The 23,597-nt window shown below is 36.6% G+C and overlaps 1 protein-coding gene across 2 annotated transcripts in view; it reads left to right on the forward strand.

Annotated features, from left to right (window-relative positions):
- DNAI4 (dynein axonemal intermediate chain 4) overlaps nt 1-23,597 on the forward strand; it is a 45,286-nt gene that overhangs the window by 15,932 nt on the left and 5,757 nt on the right. For both annotated transcript variants that reach the window (XM_039329098.1, XM_039329097.1), the window contains exons 3-17: nt 513-703; nt 1,856-1,962; nt 2,660-2,816; nt 3,968-4,107; nt 6,566-6,721; nt 7,413-7,610; nt 10,531-10,775; nt 13,157-13,243; nt 13,922-14,073; nt 14,920-15,077; nt 16,046-16,161; nt 17,581-17,679; nt 18,504-18,730; nt 19,322-19,475; nt 21,007-21,089. In XM_039329098.1, the coding sequence (XP_039185032.1) occupies nt 513-703; nt 1,856-1,962; nt 2,660-2,816; nt 3,968-4,107; nt 6,566-6,721; nt 7,413-7,610; nt 10,531-10,775; nt 13,157-13,243; nt 13,922-14,073; nt 14,920-15,077; nt 16,046-16,161; nt 17,581-17,679; nt 18,504-18,730; nt 19,322-19,475; nt 21,007-21,057 (2,238 nt within the window). In that variant the 3' untranslated portion in view covers nt 21,058-21,089. The remainder of the gene's footprint in view (nt 1-512; nt 704-1,855; nt 1,963-2,659; nt 2,817-3,967; nt 4,108-6,565; nt 6,722-7,412; nt 7,611-10,530; nt 10,776-13,156; nt 13,244-13,921; nt 14,074-14,919; nt 15,078-16,045; nt 16,162-17,580; nt 17,680-18,503; nt 18,731-19,321; nt 19,476-21,006; nt 21,090-23,597) is intronic.

A 23,597-nucleotide genomic window follows, 5' to 3' on the forward strand; every position in this document is an offset into this window, starting at 1 on the left:
CTTTATACAATTATGTATCTGACTATTTCTTTGCTTATTTATCACGACTTAGAAAATTGTTTTACAAAATGCCATCAGAACAATTTGGATTACAAGGAGACAATTCTAGAATAAATAAGACTTCACATTAACAGCCTATCCAATCAATCAAAGCCAATTTTTAAAAAAGCTCTCCTCTTAAAATATTTGCTTAAAACCTGAGCAAAAAGTCTGGTTATTTCTTAAAAATCAGAAAAAAAGAAGTTTTATGTTCATCTGTAATGAAGTGATCCTGTGAAAATAATGCTATAATTTGAAATCTGGAAGCATGTGCTATTACAATCAATATATGCCTTATTTTCCTTTTTTCTAATCTAAATGCACAGAATATCAATTCAAAGCTGTAGTCTTGAAGTAAGCCATATCATATTATCTTCTTAGTGTTAACAATTGCCAGTCTATTGGTTTCTACATGGGCTGAGGGAAGATTAGAGCACTTTTACTGTACTTCTGTTATTTTATTACATCTACAGGTTTTTGATGATCAGGGAAAAGATGTGACACCTCGTCCACTTTATCGTCCAGAATTGAATGTCGCACACAGACAAAGCAAAATTTTATCAGTACATGATTTTGCTGGGGTGACTCAACCTGATTTCTTGTCTTCTTTATCAATGCAACAAACTTCTGTAGCTAGTATTAGTTTAGCAGGTCCATTTTCCAGGTATGATATGACAACCCATAAAACCACTTTGGCAAAACTCATACTAATTTTCTCTAATGTAACATGTACATAAAGTTCTTGAATACTATTGTTCATCACATGATTTATCCCAATTGATCTTATAACCAGAATACTTTCCAAAACATGTATTATCTGTATAAAATTAGGCAGAGAGATAAAATATAAAATTTACAATAATTTAAATTTTTATAATGTGCCAAAGAAACAACAATAATATCTGAAGATTGCCTAACAATAGTAGCTAAAGGTTCAAGAATTAAGTCAAAAAGCAAGGGTAAAATACTATATTGTAACAAAGGATTTGCTACTTGTTATTAAGTTTCACAAATAATAGATGTTAACTGAATCAACAAAAAACCCCCCCAGAAAAATATATTTTTATTAAAATATTAGAAAGCTTGAGCCTATCAGCAAAGTTGATGAGAAGCAGATGCAAAAAACTAAAGGTATCATCATTTCCTCCTCTGACAAGATACTGAAAGTTTCTCCATCTGCTGTAGATTAACTTCACATTTAATTATTCCTGAAGCTCAAATAGTGGCTAATTCTTAAACTACATTACTTAAAGTAAGCGAGCTTTCTCTGGTATAATTGAAGACCATTCTTTTTTTTAAAAAAAAGTACAATCATTAAAATGAGAAATAGTTTATAAGTTCTGGTTTGTATCTGTCAAGGCATAGTTGACATAATCATAAACATAAACTGATGGAATTTCTCATGTATATTATGGTGGGAAGAAGACATGAATTGGAGCTTTAATGTATTCTTTTTTATGTATCATTCCTCTTGCTCTTGGGACAGGCATTTAGCTATTTTGAAAATATAACTTAATCAGAAATCATAAGTATCTGAACTAACTAGAAATATTTTGTGAACTATTTTGTGAAGAATAGTGCTATTTTCAAATCGATGTCTCCTCAATTCTTATGTATTTGCCTTTTCTATAACAGAATCATGTAAATATATTAGAGGTAAATGTTTCATCCTCCAGTAGATAATGTTAAGAGCAGCTGAAAACTACTAAGCTATCGATAGTTCTGTGGCTATGTTTTAGTTGGTATGTAATATTCCTTCTCTGGCTATTTGCTATTTCATTTCCATTACTTATAAAATGTTCTATTGAAACTACAGAACTTATGGGAGCGGCAGTGTTACAAAATCAACTGCTTCTACTGAATCAATGGCAGAAGAGATTGTAGAGCCTGGATTTAGACGAGACACCATTTCTAGTTTTGCAGGTAAAAATCTACATAAAAACAAATATTTGAATAATTGTTTTTTCCTTCTTCTTCTGCACCATAAATATAAGCTGCTGATCTGTATCAGACTCATGTCAGTTTGCAGTACAGTATGACATGCAAAATATATAAAAGGATGGGAGAAATATCTAACAATGATTGTAATAATAATAATATAATAAAATATAGTACAAAATGTTTTGATGTTTAATAAAATCAAAGGTATCAATAGCAGTAAATAACAAGTAACTCTTGGTGATTAACCTAAACTGACCAATACTGCACATTCTCTGATCCTAGCTCTATGCTATGGGTGCTACTGAACTGCATCTCATTTGTATGTCTCCCTGGTAACTTGTTCTTTAAAAACTGCTAGATATCATGCCTTGGCTAGTTTTAATATTACTTGCCCTTACCACAGTTTATTATTAATAGAATTATACTTACTACTTCACAGCCTTCTTTTACCAAATGTTCCTGAAGCAACATGAAGAGCAGAGGAGCATACTGTATATTGCTTTTAGGTATTCACCCTCTCTAGCATGTCTATAAACCTGTGAAGTCTCTACACCTTAGAAGAAAAGCCTATTCATATAAAAGAAAAAAATGTTTATGTTCATTGTTCCAATAACCCGCCTATGACCTATATATATTCTTTTCTAAATGCAAAGTATGAATTCATTCTCTCTCGTGATAGATGTCCAGGTTAGAAGAGAAGAGATGTTAGAACAGCCGACAAAGCACGAGTTAGAAAAGACTGTGGATATATTCCTGACTGAGACAGAAACAATTTGGTTATTTAACATGCCAACTGCTATGATATCTGCAGAATCTGAAGAAGCCGAAGATGTCAGGTAAGCACAGTGTAATGGTTATTACACAACCTTGCTTCTCATTAGCAACTTTGCAATGAAATATGACTTATAACTTCAGAATTTGTTCCTATGATGGCTTGTGTTACAAATATAACAAAACATATTTTGTTTCTGCAATATCAAGGAAGAACAATACAGTATATGTTCACTCTAGGTTAGTAAACTGCAATTCTCAACAGCTCTAGACAGCACAATCAGTGTTGAGATATTGTGGGAATTGTGGAACAAAATTTGAGAGCTACATGTTGTCTTCTACTGTGTTTCCTAGCAACAAAGTATTTTACTGAGTTATAGTTTAGCATTATCTAAAGTAGCTTTTGTCTTGTGCATTCCTATTTCTTGTTTCCTCTTGTACAGGTACTTGAAAAAGATAATCTCCTGTTTAACTGATTACACTTTAGCTTTATATTTAAATCTGGTGAAATTGCAAAAGTCAAGTCAAATATCCCTTGAGTTTAACTCAATTCCTGCTGACTAAATAAACATAGAGTCATAGAACTAGAAGAGTTCATGTAGATTTTAAGTTTTGAAGACTGTCTTATATGAAGCTGGATTATTCTCATAAACCACAGTTAATTTAGAGATTTAATCTGAGCAATTTAAACCATAAGTGAAAGTTTCCATCATGTCATGACTTCCCAGGAAAAAAAGAATGTGCGTAGCACCAAACTGTAGTTTACTATTATATGTATTCTAGGGTAGCTTACAAGTTATTTCATATTATGTTTTAGGACAGTATTTCCCAATTATTGCCCTTCAGATGTTTTGAATTACGATTGTGAACTCCTTTCTACAATTTCAACAGCTACGTCAAAAGGAAAACGTCATTAAATGTTAGGATACCCAATCATAATTCCTTCAGAACATCTTCAAAAGAATTCCAGAACATTTCACAGTGCAATTCTATATCTGCTTAAAAGCAAATCCAACAGAGTTACTTACTCCTAGCTAAGGATTTTCAACTTCAGAATTCCACATCTGATGTAGTATCATTTAAGAACTAATTTCCATGTACAATATTTATGGACATATTATTTCTAAAAAGATATCTGCAAAGGAAAATGATATCTGATCGAAGTTGAAATATTTGCATAAAGTACTTTGAATGCATATCTTTTTGTTTTCCAAAGGAAAAGGAATATTGCTTATATGGAACTCTGTAAAAACAGAATTGGCAATGATCAATATGCCAATAGAATGATGCAAACACTGAATGGCGCACCAAAGGCAAAGGAAGTACAATGTGACAAAATTGTAATGGCTGACAAAGGTAAATTAGTGGGGATTTTTTTTTATAGATCATTGACATTGTACAGAACAATCTACAGTTTCAACTTTGGAAGCAATACCAGAATAATTTTTTTTTTTTAGTTTCCTATGCAAATATGTAAACAAGAAAATTGTTTGGGGTTTATGTGATTTCTTTTCTTTTCTTTTGGCAGAAATAATATTGCCTCTAAAGATTTCTTATGCGATAGTATCAACTAGTATAAAAATTTACACCTACACATATACATTTTTTAAAGTTGTGTTTGCACGGTTCCGCATTCTACAGATAAGTATGAAAAAATTTTCCTCTTTATATTGATTTTTTAAAAAGTATATAATAAAGAGGATAGACTTGAATTATAGAACACTTGAATATTGAATTAAAGATTGGTTACTCAACAGAATTTAAGGGATATGGAGGTAAAAAGAAAGAATAAATCAAATGTTTACACAATGATTTCACACTGAGCAGGGAGTAAGAGTTGATGCCCCTTTAGTTTTTTAATGTATCTATCTATAAAATCATACGGTGACATTAGAATCAAGTTGATTAGGGTGAAAATATAGGCTAACTATAATTGGTACCAGAATTTTTGTTGTTAAGCAATGTGGGTCATAAAACAACATCATTACGTGACTGCATTACTTAGCAATCACAATCCCAGTAGTCCCGGTTGCTGTCATAACCCAAAGATCTGATGGTTAGGAGAGGACCACACATGACTGGAATCCTAAACAAGCAGGTCAGTGAATGAGAGGTAGGGATGCCGCAGGCAGGCACTTCTGAGCCAAAGCAGGTCAGCAGGGGCTGTGGGTCAACTAATGGGGCCTGGGGGCAGGTGCTACAAAGTGCAGGCAGGGGATTTATGGAGTACAAGACCCTGGAATCTCATACTCCATGCGGGGATCCTTGGGAGAAAAAGTGATTGGAGTGGCTTACAGGAATGACTTGCGACCTTCCCTGCCGACTTCCCTATTGACTTTGCTTGTGGAAAACTATCAAGATCACAAATGGTGATCACATGATTGTGGGGATGTGCGGCAGCTGGAACTCTGAGGACAGGTCATAAGTCCCCCTGTTGTAACTTTGAATGGTCACTGAACAAGTAGTTGTAACCTGAGGACTACTTGTATGTGTATTTTTATATACATCCAATGCTATGTAGATGGTTAAGAATGATTTGAACTGAATGTTAGATAGACTGTATAATAAATAAGTAGTATAGAAAAACAGTGAATATTGTAGGTGCAAAAATTTGGACACTCTTTTATATCAAGACAAAATAACTCTTTCCCTGAAAATATTTCCTGTAATCAGCTAAGAATCTGTTTTGAGATTTCCCCCACCCAAACATACACACACAGCTTTCCTTGCTTTTGTTCTCTTTTTTTCTAGCCGAGAAATATTTTTCAATAATATTCAAGCCTAAGGACTGTGCAGTTTATTCCCAAATCTTTGTCGTTCTTCTCTGGAAGTACTTCATAATTGATTTGGTGTATGCTTCTGATTATTGTCCTGGTGAAATAATCTTTTTAGCTTCAGTTTCTGCTTAGTGTGGGACATTATTGTTGATGTTGTTTTTATTAAGACTTATATTCTATTTTTTACTTTGATTAACTCAAAACAGTCTTCTAAATTTCCCCACAAAAACAACTCTGTGAACTGGATTGTGCTGGGAGAAAGTGACTGACCCAAAGACACATAGCGGGCTTCCATGTCTATGGGAGGATTGGAGCTCCCAATTTTCCAATTCCTAAGCAACATTCTCCTTTGCTTTCTCTATGGCTCAGTTTCAAATCAAAGTGAGCGAAATTTCTAGTCGGTTCAACTAAGAAGATAAGTGACTTCTTTTTATATAGGTGTATGTATTTCCAAACCTCAGTAGGTGGCAGCAGAACCAAATGGACCTTGGCTCAGAAATAAGCAGTCAGCACTAGTTCGTATCTGGGTAAACTAAAGGAACTGCCAAGGTTGTTGGATAGCCATGGAAATTAGGGCAGAAAAAAATCCCAGTAGAAGGCAATGGCAAACCATTTTTTTTAATGTTGCCAGTAAAATTCCATAAACCAGACCACCGGTAGTCAAGGATGCTTTCACTTTATTAAAAAAAATACTTTAAATGTATGGAGTATCTTTGTGCAAGAATGCTGCCCCTGTGAGGTGAGTGGAAGCAGTTATACAAAAATTAAAGTGGAGAAGTTGTTTAGAAAACTGACATGAAATACTTTATCTAAACACATTCTTTATGATCCTCTGGAAGAATGTGCAGCTATACAAAGAAAACATGAGAATTTTGTAACATCCAGTTGTATTTATCTTAGCTTCTTAAACAAGTTAAAGAGGTTCAATCAGTTTGTTTTTCTAAAATATATCAGTAGTATTTCCTTGTAACATAAATACGTGGTATTTACATATAGAACAAAAGCAAAACTCATTGTATCTTTTTTTCCCCACATAGAGATAATGGCCACTACTTGGGATTTATTTGATTCTTTTAATGCTTTGGAAGCAGCAACAGCAGAAACAATTAGCGGAGCACTAACTACAGTGGCTGGTAAATCAGCTGCAGTCAAAGAGCATGACAAAGCTATGTCCCTTGGCTCTGTGGAAACAGGTACTTTTACACACTATATTAGATTTCCATATCTTCTCCCAGCCAAATCAAGATTTACATAATACCTGTATATCATGATTATATGTAGAAAAGTATACCAGGGATGGTTTTACCCTTTTAACTAGATCATATCTTTAAAAATGATGAGGTATTATTGCTATTGACTTAGGTTATCACAGTGTAATGAATTCTCTTTTTATTTTTCTTACATTTTTCTGATATGGGATCAAATAAATCCTAATTGTTAATCTAGATGAAAATCCATTTTTAAAATGGATTTTACTCTCCAGTGCATAGTGTTTCAGCATTTATGAAAAATACACTTTAAATTAATACTGATTTCTACATTAACAATATATAAACAGTAAAGGAATAGAGTTTATAGCCTAGAATTCTAGCTATATTGAAATGGTTTCAAGGTGTGCATGCAAAACACCCATAGACACACAAAAACACGCACATATACATGCATCTAAATTGTAGATTGAAACATACTGAAATGTCACAGAGCAATTTTCTCTAGAAAGTAGAAGAATATATAATAAAATAGCACATTGTAACATTTAATATATTATCTATTAATAGATTTTATTCTGCCCTTAAAATTTTAAGTCAGTTCACAAAATGAAAAACTGAACATTTCTTTCTTCTAATACTTCAGATAACATTTGCTGTGTTTTTTTTCTTTCAGAAAGCTTTACTTCAAGTTCCATTATTGATCTTGAAAGTGTAATTCTCTCCAGAATTCAGGAAGAAACAGAAGACCACTCAGAAATTATACTTAAATCTGATAAATTTAATCAAGATCTATTTTATATGGAAAGAGTCCTAATGGAGAATATTTTCCAGCCTAAACTTGCAGCTTATCGGCAACTTCCTATCCTCATAGGTATATAAGTGATCAGGTATTTACTCATCAGCCTGAGTTCAGGAATAGTTTATCTTATTATAAAAATATCTAAGTTAGTTTATGTTACTGTAATCTTATTCTTAGAGGAAAGAGTAGGGAAGGAATTCTGAAACCCACAGCTTATGAATCAACTTTATTTATACAAGTCCTAATTTGCTTCCTGAAAAAAAAAATGTTAGCAGGGTTTACAAATGAGCTGTTAGAATGTTTTGATGATACCTACAATCTAGGACAAAGGTCTTCAGTTAGTGGGTTACACCTGAAAAAGACATCAATGTCATTCTCATTATTTCCTTTTTGTTGTTGAAGAATTAAATCAAGGCTCCTCAGTGCTTGACCTTTCTCCAAATAGCTGTCAAGATAAATGTGGTCAGTTACAAAGAACATTTTCCATAGAAGGCAAACTCAAGACACTTAAATATTGTTTTTAGAAATGTAAGTAAAAGGCAGAGGAAAAGTCAGGGCACATAGGATTTGTGAATTTTTATACTTTGGGTCCAAATCCATTTCACAGAACAGGAACTAAAGTAACTTTCATCATAAAACCATAAGTATAAACAAAGATATAGGATGATCCCCTGAGGCCAGAAAAACATTTTACAGAAGGCAAATTGGTAATCCTCCCAGAAGCATATCGAGGCAACATTTCCCAAAACATGTCTTAATGACATATAGTACTGTACTGATAACTTTTTCAAAAAAAAAAAAAAAAAAAAAACCCAGCTAAAATCCAGACAAAATTGCATACACAAAACCAAAGAAACATGTTTCCTCATGGATATGTAAAGAAAAAAATCTTTCTCCCTCCTCCCTACTTTATAGTTCTGTTCCTATTAAAATTATGTGGTTGCTAATTATAAACTGCCTTGAGGTTTGGTAGATTCAGAGAGAAAGAGGAAAATATGAATGAATGATTTTCTATCATTCCATTTATTCCATTATATTTATTTTTTTCTCTTATTTGGGCATCTTTTATAACAAATTATTGATCTGTAGATAACCACCATTCTTATTTTTTGAAGAACAGTTCTGGGACCTACAGTAGATACAGTTTGGAGGCACTGCTGGAAATAAACAAATAATTAAAAGCTTTTCTTAATGCTAGGTCCTTGTTTTTCAAAACATGAAACTGTTTATCTTGTTCAGTGGTTCTCAACCTTTTTAATGCCGCGACCTCCAACCGGTCGTAAGTCAAGGACTACTCAACCGGTCGTAAGTCGAGGACTACTCAACTGGTGCAGCACCGTTTGCAGAATGGGACTTTTGGCAGGCTCAGCAGGGCAGAGACAGCCTGGACAATTCCTATTGGCTTTTGAAAGCCAATAGAATTAGACTCTATTCAAGAGAGTCTATTCTATTGGCTTTCAAAAGCCAATAGAATAAAAGGGAGTAGCACAGCTAAGGAAAAGGGGAAAAAAATGGCGGACTGCGTTGTTTGGCGACCCCCGTGAAATGGTCGTTCGACCCCAAATGGGGTCCCGACCCACAGGTTGAGAACCACTGATCTTGTTAATTCAGAAGAGATATGAACATGGTAGATACTGTGACAGGTAATCTGTGGGCGTTGGGAACCTCTTTTATTTTTTAAAGGAGAAAATGAGAACATTTCAGACATTGCATAGAAGAGTACGATCTTGGCAGCAAGCCCTGCCCCTTAAGTGTCTGTGGCACACTTTACTGCATTTATATAATGCATTTGTGCTTGGAACCTATACTCGAACAGTTGAGAAAATACTGTATATAAACGAATAAACCCTAATGATTTCTCTTTAGATGTGTGGGTCTGTAGCTGTCTTGTGAGTGTTGGGAATTGCAATCTAAGGCATCTCAAAAGGCAGGCAGGTGGCTGTTTCAGATATAACCAACATATGGAAAGTTCAGTGTCATTTTGAAAGGGGAAGCGGAAGGAGGGAGGGAGAAGGAGGAAGAGGAGGAAGAGGGGAATGAATAATGAGCTCTAAAGGAGAAAATATTCTTTTTCTTCATTAATTTAGAACAGTGGTTCTCAATCTTTTTAATGCCGCGACCCCCAACTGGTCGTAATTTGAGGACTACTCAACCGGTCGTAAGTCGAGGACTACTCATCTGGTGCAGCACCATTTGCAGAATGGGACTTTTGGTGGGCTCAGCAGGGCAGAGACAGCCTGGACAATTCAAGAGAGTCTATTCTATTGGCTTTCAAAAGCCAATAGAATAAAAGGGAGTAGCACAGCTAAGGAAAAGGGGAAAAAAAATAGTGGACTGCGTTGTTTGGCGACCCCCGTGAAATGGTCGTTCGACCCTAAATGGGGTCCCGACCCACAGGTTGAGAACCACTGATTTAGAATTTTAATTTTTACCAGGAACTGATTTCATTTTAGATTTATGATTAGCTACACATGCCAATGTTCCTTTCACTTTTGAAACTGGAGCCTTAGAATCTAGGAAAAGGCAATAATATAGTGCAGCATTGAAATAAGGCCCTGTGATCGATTGGAGGAAGGAGTTCCCAAGTCCAAAAAAGCTGAAGACTCTTTGGATCCAACTGGCTTTGCTGTTAAAGCTTTTCCCACACTGGGAAGATTAAGCAGGGCTGAACACTTTTCAAGTATTGGTGATGCTTACTGTACTTTCCTTAATAGATCGTCATGAGATGTGTGAATGTTTCTACACTTTTAGTTTGTAATTTCAACGGAGATAGCTTCAGATCCCATTGCCATTTGGATAGAAAATAATCCTGACTGTTTTTATTTTAAAGGGAGAGTGAAAATTAGAGCTTTTGGTGCCCCCATACCTTTCATCATGGCAGTCATCAGTATCTAGATAGTGGTCAGGTTATCACTGACCTGCGTGAGTATAAGCAATGCCTGTTGGGGAATGTAATGATATTGGCATTTTCTAGTTTTTCTGCTTTTCTTAGAACCAGATGTCAAATCTGAATATAGTGAATCGGAATTTGATACTGTATCAGTAAAGGAGGAGGAAAAGGAGGAGGAAGAAGAGGATGAGGGACAACAGCCATCAGTGAAATCATCCTTGCTGTTAGAGTTTGGTGAACGACAAGAAGAACTACCACCACCATTTATGGAAGCCTTGTGGTCCTATGGGTGCAATTTGACGAAAGGCAACAATGTGAGCTGCATGGCTTGGAACAAGTTAAACCCTGTAAGAGACCACTAAATTTCCGATGATGTATATTACGTTTAGGGATATGCAACTAGGCTGGCAGAAGTGAACTTCCCCACTTCTTTCCAGCTTTAAACCCTCAGTAAATTGTATAAAGGATCAGAGCAAAGGAGCTCCATTTGTGTAAGGTTTCTACACGATTTTCAGGAATCTGCTTTCCTGTTAAACCTTATCACATTCAATAGACGTTCTTGACATTTTCAAGGACATGAAAAGGCCGTGTTGAAAAGAATACAGCACAGAGAAATATTCTACTTTTCTAGGTACATAGATCTAAATATGGAACCTGATTCTATTTTTCTAGTTGCATATATCTAAATCTGGAACATTAAGTGTATCAGAATAAAAAGAGCTTTAGGAACCTCTGTTTCCATGCCATGCAATGTTTGTTTATCCATTTTCTTTTAACTTTAGGGAAATAATTTACCATAGAGAGGAAAGGATTCTGCAAATTACCCGTTCTACTAGTCCAGAACTGGAGAATTGCAGCATGACGTGTTGTTTGAAGATATTTTGATAATAGCAGCAATTGTTTCTCTAAACTAGTTTGGAACAGCCTGAAAACTCTTGTGCCAAAGAAAGGGAATGAGTGAATAGTTGCCAAGAATCTTTCTCAACCTCAAAAACGTCAAATTGTCCAGACCTGAACTCCCAGAATTCCACAGCCAGTTGATGTCCACATATCCTAAAGTTGTTGAGGCTGAAAAAATGACTTCATGGATTAACAAGGGCTTTGTAGTGTTTTGGAAAAAAGTGCTTCAGGGCACACAAGTACACATAGACAGTATTTGTTTGCAACTCTTTAAATCAAAGACATCTTCTTGGAATTTTCTGGCCACAGATGCAAAATCCCAGGGAAAAAAAAAGCTGCTTTAGTTATTATAGAAGGTGCCCACATACTTTGAATCACAGTTGGCCTTTGAATCTTGACTCCTTAAGCCTATTTGACTCAGCTTATGGAACAGCTGGTATTCAGGCTAGACTTTTGGCTCTGAATGAGATTTAAAATGTATTGCCATTTATTGCTTACTTTACATTGTTTTCTGACATCAGTTGCCCTGACTCTTTAGTTCTGTCTCTCTACCACCTTTCCATAAAGCTTTGCCTTCTTTGTCCTCTTGAATTCCAGAGTTTCTCCATAGCCCTATTTATCGATATTTTTTCAATTATCTAATATCTAATACTCTTCTTTTCCTGTACCTTCACTTCTTCTATGGTCTTCCTAGATATATGTTTCTCAGGCTTGCTGATTAGCTTATTTTCCTCTTTTTTTCTCATATTTCCTAAATTTAATCCCCCTCTGCATCATTTTTTACTTATCAAATTTTCCCTTAATTATGGCTTGTCTGGGTGGTGGCAGCGGCAATAAACCTTTTCCTATGAAGAGTTGGCCTAATTACAAACCAGCTTTCAGACCTTAATTATGACAGTAATTAGAATATATCTACTATTCACTGGCAGAGGTTTCTCCACCATCATCAAAACTAACTACAGCATATGCCACTAAAACAAAATACAGACTATAATAGCAATTTTCAAAACCAGCAGTCTTGGAAATAGGAACCTGAATCTTGCTCTTAGTGTATCAGGAGGTCAAGCAGCCATTGGGGTATTAGTATTTTTATTCTTGTCTAGTTATACTTATATAGTATGCTAATATATACTATTAGCAAGAAAAAGATTTGAGATTTTTTTCCACTCATTGTCAGAATAACTTGGATAAATCTATATATTCATATCTAAATATAAATATTTTTTTATATCTTTTGCCAGTGTTTGTAACATTATTTTTGTCCTACACTAGGCAGCAGAGTTATTATTGAGTTGTTTGGCTGGTCTTACTTATAAGGGCTGGTAAAACAGGAAGCAGCAGTTCTTACGCTAGAGAAGGGCAGCATGTAATCATATCTCAACCAACTAGGTTATCAGGTGTCCCTCAAATGGAAAGGGCCAGGGAGAAATGCCTAAAGTTTAAACCATGAAGAATGAATTTTTCTCTTTGATCTCTTTGCCTCCTGCAAAGAGCTGTTATGTTCATTCTTATCTGCAATGCAGAGTTGGGTCTGGAAATCTGTCAAATCCAGACAACTGTTCAAAAAGGAATGAAGGGTCTGAAGAATTGTGATTGCATTAGTGGGAAATCTGACAATATCAAGGCTGCTTGGTGCCAATAAGACAACTTATCCAACCTGATACCTTTAGGTTGAAGAATGCAATGAGTAGTCTCTATGGATGTGGAGGACATCTCATTGTGGGGACAGCACTATTATTTGTTGGCTTGCTTTACTGAACTCACAATGAAAGTCATGGCAATTTTAATGCTGCATTGGCTGGTAGTAATTCACATTCTTGGCTCTTAGGATCTTTTAGCTGTTGGTTATGGACAGTTTCGTTTTCAAGAGCAGAAGAAAGGCTTGGCATGCTGCTGGTCATTGAAAAACCCTATGGTAATGCATACATTTAAAATATTAAAATTTTAATTGAGTTGGTTGCATGTTTATTGTAAATGATAACAATGAGTTAGTAGCAATATATTTTTATGCTTGCTTAGTATCAAATCAGGTAGTGTATTTATAATCTCAGACCAATGCATATCTGAAGCCATAATAAAACTTTTGGTAAAATCCAGATGATTCGTTGACAGCCTGCCTGTCTTTTGAAAGATAGACAGTTTTATAAGCTATCTTATTCAATTCATATTATCTCAGAAGTACGATCTTACCATTATCGTTTAGAAATTATTTCCTAATTTTATTAATTATTTAAAAGCATTATGGTTTATTAACATTATTAAAATAGCTACATTTTTAGGATGTAAACTTCTAAGATGCAAAACAAATGTTATTTAAATTAATTACTAGGGCTTATATTGTTTTTACTAATGTGTGTACCATTGTGCATTGATGTGATGGCTTTGTATCTAATAGCTATATACCAATCAGCCTAAAAAATAAACAGTTGTCATTGTAGCCTGTCCTAAAGGGATTTTTGGGAACAGTGGCTATCAGTAATTTAACACACACACACATATTTCAAATAGGAATATACTTAATTAGAAATGTGAAAGTAATTTTAAAAAAATAATGTTCTTTTATTTAACTTTTTTATTTTTACAATCTGTTCAGTGGCCAGAACGTATCTACAACTGCATTCATGGGGTAACTGCATTAGATTTCTCTACAGCCAATCCAAATCTCCTAGCAGTTGGACTGTTCAATGGGACAATAGAAGTTTATAATGTCCAGTCCCGAAACCAAACTTCAGTTTTAGACAACAGGTATATATCATAAGCCTTTTAAGCTCTTTCTCAAACTTCTTATTGTTATAATGAATTGTTTTTTTGGGGGGGGGGAATTACAGATTTATAAGCAGTGCCAAGGCCTTATTTTGTAATATTTATTTTAATACTTAATCCCTTGTCTGTACCGTTGTGGCTCCTTTGAAAATTTGGAGGAATGATAGATATTATTTTATCCTTCCTGTTTCTCTGAATGGTAAGCAGTTTTAAGAATCCAGTGTTATTGTGCCAGTTTTCTTTGAAGGAAACAACTTTCCAGAGAGATACTGCCATTTCACCTGATGCTATTTACAAAGAGAGATGTTCTCCTTCCACTTCCAAACAAATAGTTTGAATGACTTATTTTCTTTCAAATATGTATATTTTACTTAATTAAAATGTGCTGCTGGTGGGTAGGAAACATGCTTCTCTTCAAGTGTCTTAAGGCTAAATCTTTAAGGAAATTTCTAAACTGTTTTAAGTTTCTCATCCTTCTGTTTAAACAAGCTTTCTTCAATGTCAGGAAATTTTTGAAATTATAGATCTAATGTATTTGGAAGGAAACATATTGGGATCTAGTCTAAACCCCAAAAACTTTCGCCATCAGAGGTTATCTTCTTTTAATTTCTTTGCAGTAAGAGACATATTGATGGTGTGTATAGAACTCCAACTTTAGGCTTATGTGTCAGCTAACTATCACAAGTTGATATGCATTTTCATAAGCTGCATACTGTATATGTCTGCTTATGTAAGCTTATCCCCCCTGCAGTTATTTTTCTTTTGTACCATTGTGCTTTAGTTGCTGTATAAACCCAAGATTTGTGTTTTTATGAAAATATGTTTCAGCGAATCCCACGATAAACATTTAGGGCCTGTTTGGCAGCTGAGATGGGTGGAGCAAGACAGGGGAACAAGTGGAGAAGACAAAGGGGAGATCCTCGTCTCCATTTCAGCAGATGGCAGGATAACTAAATGGTTTGTTCGGAAAGGACTAAGCTGCACAGGTAAATATTTTCACATTACACAAATATCTGAAATAATTCGAGGGCTGCATTTTAAGACTGTGGTTTGTGTTGATTTTTTTTGTGATTTATTAATGGATTTTTTTAAAAATAGATCTGTAATTACAGATCTTTATGTCTATGTGAACTTTTTTCACATTTATGCAAAAATATCCTCAGGAATATCATTAGCAAAGATGAAATAAAGTACTGCATTATTCTTTCATTTACCTTTAGCTTTTTGCTATAGGCAGGCTGGTGAAATAAAAACTGAAATTAAAAATAAAGTGTTTTTATTCACATAAAAGATTTGATCAGGCTGAGCACATGGAGAATAGCTGACATTAATGTCACTGAATCTACATTATCACTTCTCTTCTTGATAACTGAGTGACAAGATCTGGGTATCTAAAAAGAATTAATATGTTAATATTATCATTCTTGCTTCTTGCATGTTTTTTAATCACAAAACTGCTAAATGCATCTATTCAGAAATCTGCTTCCACATATGTACTGATCAGTCTTCCCAACCTGTGCTTTCCAGAAATGTTAGACTGAGACCCTTCAAAATTTGAAGAGTCATAATCCAACCCATTCAGATCACATCAAGTTGGGAAAATTGTTGGATAATTTTGTTAGGTTGGGACTGGATGCTGGAGGGATATTGTAGTATTTTAGAACTGTGTATTACTTAAAATACGTAGAGAGCAGTTGCATTGCATGACTGCTTCCCCCCCCCCATGATTGTATAAGCATGAGATTGTGCTCATAATTTGAGATTTTGTACTGGAGTGCCATAGTAGGTGGGGAGCTTAAACTCTTCTTTGTGTTCATCTGAGGCACGATCATTTTTTGCAGGTGGTTTTAAAAAGACATTTCCCCTATATTCCGGACAAATAATCCTGTATATGAGAAAGAGTCTGAACAGCCCTCATAATCAGGCCTGATATTTGCAATTGTTGAAATTACAGACCTAATGAAGCTAAAGCGAACCACAGCTGAAAGGAAAAAAGCAGGAACAGAAAGAAAAAGTGAAGCGCTTATATCTCGACAGGCTCCAGGACTATGTTTTGATTTTCATCCAAAGGTATTTAATTGATTATAACATCTTAATTCATACTCTCTGGTCTGAAATATTTCATCAGTATTCATGTAAGTCAGAGCAAAAACATTGCCCTTAATAGTGAACCACCTGATAGGAATGGCTCGTTCCTATCAACTGTTTGGAACGAGCAGTGTGGCACAGCTTTTTAGATCTCCAAACTAAGCAGAGAAATGGGCATCTTTTCAAAGATGGCAGAGCTTTGTGATGGCAAACCTTTTAGAGACCGAGTGCCCAAACTGCAACCCAAAACCCACTTATGCATTGTCAGGTGCCCGGTGGGTGTGGCCCAGTGGCTGGGTGTGGCCCATTGAGTGGGCATGGCCCACTGGGTGAGCATGGCTGTGGTGGTAATGGCAGACTGGGTAGGACTAAAGAATTCAATCAATCAATTCCAACTTTGCAAGATATTTTTTCCTCGCAAGAAGTTGAAATTCACTGATTGAACCTTTTTTTTTTTTTTTTTTTGCACACGGAGGCGGAGGCCTAAAGTGAAAAGGTTTTATAAAACCCAGCTGAAGGCCTACGACTGGGGCAATGGCGCTCTGAGTGCCGCCTCTGGCACCCGTGCCATAGGCTCACCACTACTGCTCTATCCAATGCGGTAATACCTTTGGCTATTTATTACCTAATATCAGATGGAAAGTCCAGAAATCTTGGGTAGTCATCCTTTTGGAAAATTGAATGCAGTGTCTCCTTTAGTCACCACCACATTCTGCTCAACATATTTCAGGAGAAGAAATAAAATAAAGAAAGCAGGAATTTAAACTCATCCATATACCTAAACTAGGTATATTTTCATGCAGGATTTTTTTTCCCCCTTTACATATGGTAACTTCTCAAGAAGTGAAAACTGGGAGACATACGACTCTCTTTATACATCATGGAATATAACACATACAGTATGTGAAAAAATAGTATTTCATGAAAGAAGAGGATCTCTTTCTGGGGAGAGAAATTAAGTAAGGCATGCATGACTAAGTCTGAGGCTAAAAGGGAATATTTCATTAGTATTCATTAGCAGTTTTCAAATGTGGTACCCAAAATCAGAGGAGATTAAGCTGTTGGCATTCAAAGTGGAAAGTTGCTCATTGTGCAATTTTGTTACGCTGCCCTGATGTCCAGAAGAATGCTGGAAATGTTGATGTGTCCCTCCCCACCCCCTGCTATCTTCTGACATCCACCCTTTTTGCCTTTGTAAATATGGTTGGTTGTTCTATATTGTTCTCGTAAAACATTTGATTATGCTGTTGGTCAGCTCATTGATTTATACATTAGAAAATTCCTCTGTATTAGAATTTAATAATTTCAAATGTTATCTGGAAAGGAGAAAAACAACCTTCCCGCAAAGGCATCCAAGTTGAATAAAAGAAAAGGGCCCATAGTAATTTGGTTTTGTTTCAGGATACTAACATCTACATGGCAGGAACTGAAGAAGGTTATATTCATAAATGTTCTTGTTCTTATAATGAGCAGTACTTGGAGACCTACAGAGGACACAAGGTAAGAAAAATTAAACAAACCTGATCAAATAAACCACACTGCTTTTTTTTTTTTAACTCCCCCTCTCTTTCTCTGTTAAAATATCTCAATTTGAGGTCTTTACAGCAGTTCACAAGCCAATCCAGACTTCAAGACTCATGCTGTGGGCTAGTTTGGGAAGTTTGGCTCTACTTTTTTTCCGACTCTGCATCAGTTTACCTGAAGCCAGAGCAAAGCTGTTGTTTTCTGTTTACAGTGCTCCAGTTTTGAAGAGCTTAGGGACTGTTGCCCTCCCGCCCTCCTCCAGTGGTGGGAAGGAACTATTGTCTCTCCTTCTTTTTCTTGGTACCTGTCTGTAGGCTTGTTTAGGCTACATTGGGTTCAAGGAAGTTTATGTAAATCTTAGAACTACAAGGAGGGACAGAATGGATGTTCCCATTAAGGAAAAATTGGTCAGTCCACCACTTCCAAGGGAGCACTAGAAAACTCTCTCTGCAGCAACTGAACCAAGAGTTAATCTGCTTCCTTTGCAAAGCCTTCTGGAAGTTGCAGAGTATCATGAGGACTCAGAATATAAAAGAATTCAATTATGTCTTTATTCAGCATTTCCTCTGGATTGTAATCAGTATAGTTAAGCTGGTTAAAAGTGTGTCATTCAGCATATTATTGTTCAGAATTCAATTATCTTCTAAAATATTTTTAAGCTTCAAGAAGAGCAGTATGCTTTTGCCTAAATATTGCTACACCCTTTCTTGATCTATTCATGAATATATCCAGATAAAATTATTTCAAAATCTTACTAACTTTGCATTTAAATTCCTATATTTTTCTCGCTTCTCCTTAAGGGCCCTGTGTATAAGATCACATGGAATCCTTTCAGCACAGAAGTGTTTCTAAGTTGTTCTGCAGACTGGACTATCATGCTGTGGCGCCAGGATTCAGTTCGCCCAGTTTTAATCTTTACTTCCACTACCAATGTTATTTATGATATCATGTGGTCTCCGAGTTCTGCCTATGTGTTCGCAGCAGTGAATGAAACCAGGGTAGAAATCTGGGATCTAAGTGTGAGCACGTAAGTAACAGCATTTCTTAAAAATGTTTTCTGACCAACACTAAACAGAATAAATATCATACACTATATTTCTATTGTCCCATGGCTATAATTGGACTACACCAGGGGTAGGCAACCTTGGCTCTTTTATGACTCATGGACTTCAACTCCCAGAATTCCTGAGCCAGCCATGCTGAGGGGAAAGGGAGAGGTTTCCAAGCTGAGCCATGCTGGCTCAGGAATTCTGGGAGTTGAAGTCCACGAGTCATAAAAGAGCCAAGGTTGCCTACCCCTGGACTACACCAACTGCGTCACCAGCATATTAATAAATTTATCCAGCACATTATTCATATTCCTGACCTTGAAGTACTGATCTTTTTTTCTACATCCCCCCTTCCCTTGTATGTCTCTCTTCCTGGAAAGTAAGCTATTTTGTAAGACAGTTGTCTGAAAAGTAGATAAAATGTAACATGATTAAAATAATGCATGGAAAATATTTTTAGGAAAAAATAAATAACTTATATTAAGCAATAAACGGGTAAATAAAGCCTTGCAGTAGAATATTCCAAACAACTCTCCAGTTTCAAACTGCACATCTTTTGCTATTTATAGGTTGGATCCCCTGATTGTGAATCCTGCTACTGGCAATTTGAAATTCACAACTGTACTTTTTGCTAAAAATGCAGATTGCCTTCTGATTGGGGACAGTGATGGACTAATCACTGTTTATGCACTGAGAAATATGACCGTCTCGGACAGAAAGAAGGTATGTTTTGCTGCATGAAAAGCTAGCATGCCTGCACCTGATGCAAGCAACTAAACCTCCTGTTCCTTGGTAGCAATTTATTATTTTGAATCTGCTGAGCTTGTTGGCCTATAACTGCATCACCATTCAGACAGGACTGTATTTGCTGTGGATGCTAAGGCAGTGGAATGAAACTGCAGAACAGGTGTTTTCTTAAGGCCTTGCTTCTGCCTAGAAATTGAAGCCAAGTTATTAAAGCACCAATACTAGGATTATCTAATGATGAGTGTGGTTGCTTGAGTTCAGGAATATTGTCTCGAAAGAAAATCAATCAGTCAATCAATTGGCAGAAAGTGATTTGCAAGATAATGAGATTCAGTTGTTTTAGCCTGGGATTGACAGCTGTGATGCATTGTAAACAGAAGATCCAAGTTCATCATTTTCACCTTGTTTACAAAATGGGGAATATGAAAAAAAAAGGTTTATGCACTATGTATGGAATTATAGCCTAAAACGGGTGTCAAACTCAATTTCATTGAGGGCCACATCAGCATTGCAGTTGCCCTTGGGGGGCTGGGTGGGTGTGGCCAGGCTGGGTGCGGCCTACTGGGTGGGCGTGGAGGGAGTAGGTATGGCCTACTGGGTGGGCGTGGCCAGCTCTACATCATTCGCGTCAAGGGTACCTGTGGGGACCTGGGCAGGAGTGGGACAGATCTGAGGGTCTCTGGCAGAAGGGCGTGGGACCAGGGCAAATACCAAGGCATGGTCCATTGGAGGAGCCTCACTGTTCCTCTCAGGCCATGGGGGGGCTGGATGGTGGTGCAGGCTGCCCGGAGCCCTGGGCAGCAGAAGTCAAATGCCCAGCCTGGCCCTCGAGCACCTGTAGCACCAAGCCCAGCCCCACTTCCCCAACAGGGCGCCCAGCTGCACTTACCTCCTCCTCAAGACTGCTGCTGCTGCTGTGCTTGCTCTCTTTAGCCAGGTTGTTCATGATGGGTACCAGGGCAAAGTCAGAGGGAGACTGAATGCGTTTCAGCATAGATGGCCACCACAAAATTGTACATTGGCTCCCAGCTGGCCGCCTGGGCCAAGGCCAAGGCAGTGGGGGCTGTTCCCTCACTGTTTCCAGGGTGGCTTTGCAGGCCACATGGAACCACTTTGCGGGCCGCATCTGGCCCCCGGGCCTTGTGTTTGACATGTCTGGCCTAAAAGTATTAGCACTATCTCTGAATGTTGGTATAATTAAAATACCTGTGTAACATTTGAAGTGGCCTTATAAGTATGTGGTTTATGATAAATTTTAACTAAATTGTTTTGTGATAAGACAGTAATGTTTATATTTGGGCTTATTGCTGGCAATCAAAAGGTGGTTTTGGATAGAACAGAAATAGAGAAATATTAATATATGCCATAAATATTGGATATTTTCATTTATAGTATTAAATACTAATTTTCTTTAAGATTTCTCAGACATAAGACTTTTCCTAATTTATTTTAAATGCCTTTCAATATTTTTGTTTTATACCTACGTATATATTTATTTGTTTTTCAGGTGGATATTTTGCATGATATGATCGGCTCTAATCTAGCCAGTCCAGAGTAGTTTTTTTACAGAAATATTTAAGAAAAGTGAAGGTGATGTAAAACATGGCATTTAATAGTTCACCATTAATTATTAAATATTTATGTGGTTCTGTGTGTGTGTGTGTGTGTGTGTGTGTATGTGTGTGTGTGTATGTGTATGTATGTATGTATATATATATATATATATATATATATATATATAGGTCTTTGGTTGTTCGGGTTTTCTCCCGCGTAAAATTGGAAGTGTCTTGGCGACGTTTTGACGAAGTCCCATTCGTCATCTTCAGGCTGGTGTTTTCAGCTTCGTGCTTCGAGCAGCACGAAGCTGAAAACACCAGCCTGAAGATGACGAATGGGACTTCGTCGAAACGTCGCCAAGACACTTCCAATTTTACGCGGGAGAAAACCCGAACAACCAAAGACCTACATACAAACACCCGCAAAAACCTCAGAAAACACACACACACACATATATATATATATGTATATATGTATATATATATATATGTCTGTGATTGTTTTCCCTATATAAGACACCTACAAAGACAATCTGTTCTGAATGTTTTAAAAAGCCCCTAAATGGTTTTATGGAAAGTACTAATAATTGATTTCAGGTAGTCCTCAGGTATGAGCTATCATAATTGGGACTAGGAATTCTGTTTCTAAGAGACATGGTCGTAAAGTATGACATTATGTGTCCACACCAACTTATGATGACAGTTCTAATGGTTCTCATTGCGGTAGTTAGGTGGGATGTCATATCTCAACCACGTGCAACCTCCTGCCAGCTTCTGCATTGACTTTGCTTGTCAGAAGGTAGCAGTGAAAGCCACAAATGGTGATCATGTGACTGCAGGACACTGCAACCATTGTAATTGCAAGCCTGTTGCCAATCATCCAAATCAAGATTACATGATGTTGCGATGGCCACAACTTCAAGGGCTGTAGATAAGTCTCCATGTTCAGCACCATCAGAACTTTAAACGGCCTCTGAATGAATAGTTGTTATCCAAGAGTGCCTGCAAAAACAAACACAAGCATTCAAACACAGATAATGAAAGGTAGTCTTTTTTTACTTTGAATGACATCCAGGAAAAAGCAGGTCGATATTTAAATTATGCCTGGATTCAGGATTGTTTTTGTTGATGCCGTTCTAATATTTTTTTATATTATTGAAAAAAAAGGGATGTTAGGAGAACGACAAAACCCAAATTTCTTTCCACAAACAACTAAGATTCACATCGGTATTGATTGGTTAGCATCAAAATAAGGGAGGCCAATTTATAATTTGCTCATATAAATATAGGAAGTCTCCAGATTATGAACCTCCACCTTAAAAACAACCCCTAGTTATGAATAGGCTGCCTGCAGTATTCAAACTGGTGGATGGCCAACTGGCAAAGAGATCCATCTCAAAAAAAGAAAGGCAGGTGTAGGCCAGCAAACAGAATCCTTGTGCTGCAGGCAGGCAGGTGTGTGTGTGTGTGTGTGTGTGTGTGTGTGTGTGTGTGTGTGTGTCCTAGTGGTGTTTCTGTCTGGTGTGTGTCTGTGTAACACAGCCCCATCTACTGTTCCACTGCTGCATTTCCAAGCCCTCTTCTTCAGCTCACACCCTGCATGTGTTTCTGCTTGCATCTCTCTCTCTGTGTGTGTGTGCTCTGATAAGCCAAGTGAGTGCTGGAGATTGGAAATTAGGATGTTTGGAGATCAGCTGTGGGGAATTTTTGTGTCTTTTGGGGGTACTTTTAAGGGCATGCTGGGCTATACAAATTTGGGGCATCTGGCAACACTAAACCTGTTTTCAGCAGTTCATAGTCATAGACAAACACATAACTAAATAATCTATTCCATTTTGCATACAAATTCAACTTAAGGGCAAATTTAGGAATGGAACTTGTTTTAACCTGGCGAAATGCTCTCTTTATCAGGATTTGTTCTAGAATATTGCTGATTCTCCAGAGTTTCATGAGAAGCAGCACTGGGCACTGGAAAGGGAAGGAGCTATTGCTGAACAACTTCTCCTTCCCCTTCTCCAACACAGAAACCTGAACTGGTCTTGTCTGCAGTAATCTGCAATTAAAAGGAAACCTCTTGTGCAGTAAGCAGCCCAGTCTAGAACAACCCCTCCATACGTAATACATACCACTTTTCCATTATTAACAGTTTTAAAAGTTCTAAATTATTGAAATAATTCTAAGCCTTGTAAGCTGGGGAGCTGTCACAAATGAATATTATAGTTTTTAGTTGTATCGTCAAATTGGCTTCCCAGGCATGGCAACAAGAACTGAGTGTTTAAACAGATCAAATTATAAACTGGTTAGAAAGCATTAACACCTATCTCTAAGTGCAGTTTACACATTTTGATGAAGAAATTATGTGACAAACTGTTTCCTGTCGTATTTCTAAAGATGGCATACATTAGAGTGAACAGTGTGTTAATCATTATCCTCTTAAAAGTGACAAAAGGATGTGTTCTTTCTTTTAAGAGCAGATAGAGATTGTTTTTTATTTGTTGGTTCTACTAAAGAACTGAATATTTTAATGCTTTTGTAAGCTGAA

This window comes from Crotalus tigris, unplaced genomic scaffold (genome assembly GCF_016545835.1).
Source record: "Crotalus tigris isolate CLP2741 ecotype Arizona unplaced genomic scaffold, ASM1654583v1 scf7180000024387.2241675, whole genome shotgun sequence".
Classification (NCBI taxonomy): domain Eukaryota; kingdom Metazoa; phylum Chordata; class Lepidosauria; order Squamata; family Viperidae; genus Crotalus; species Crotalus tigris.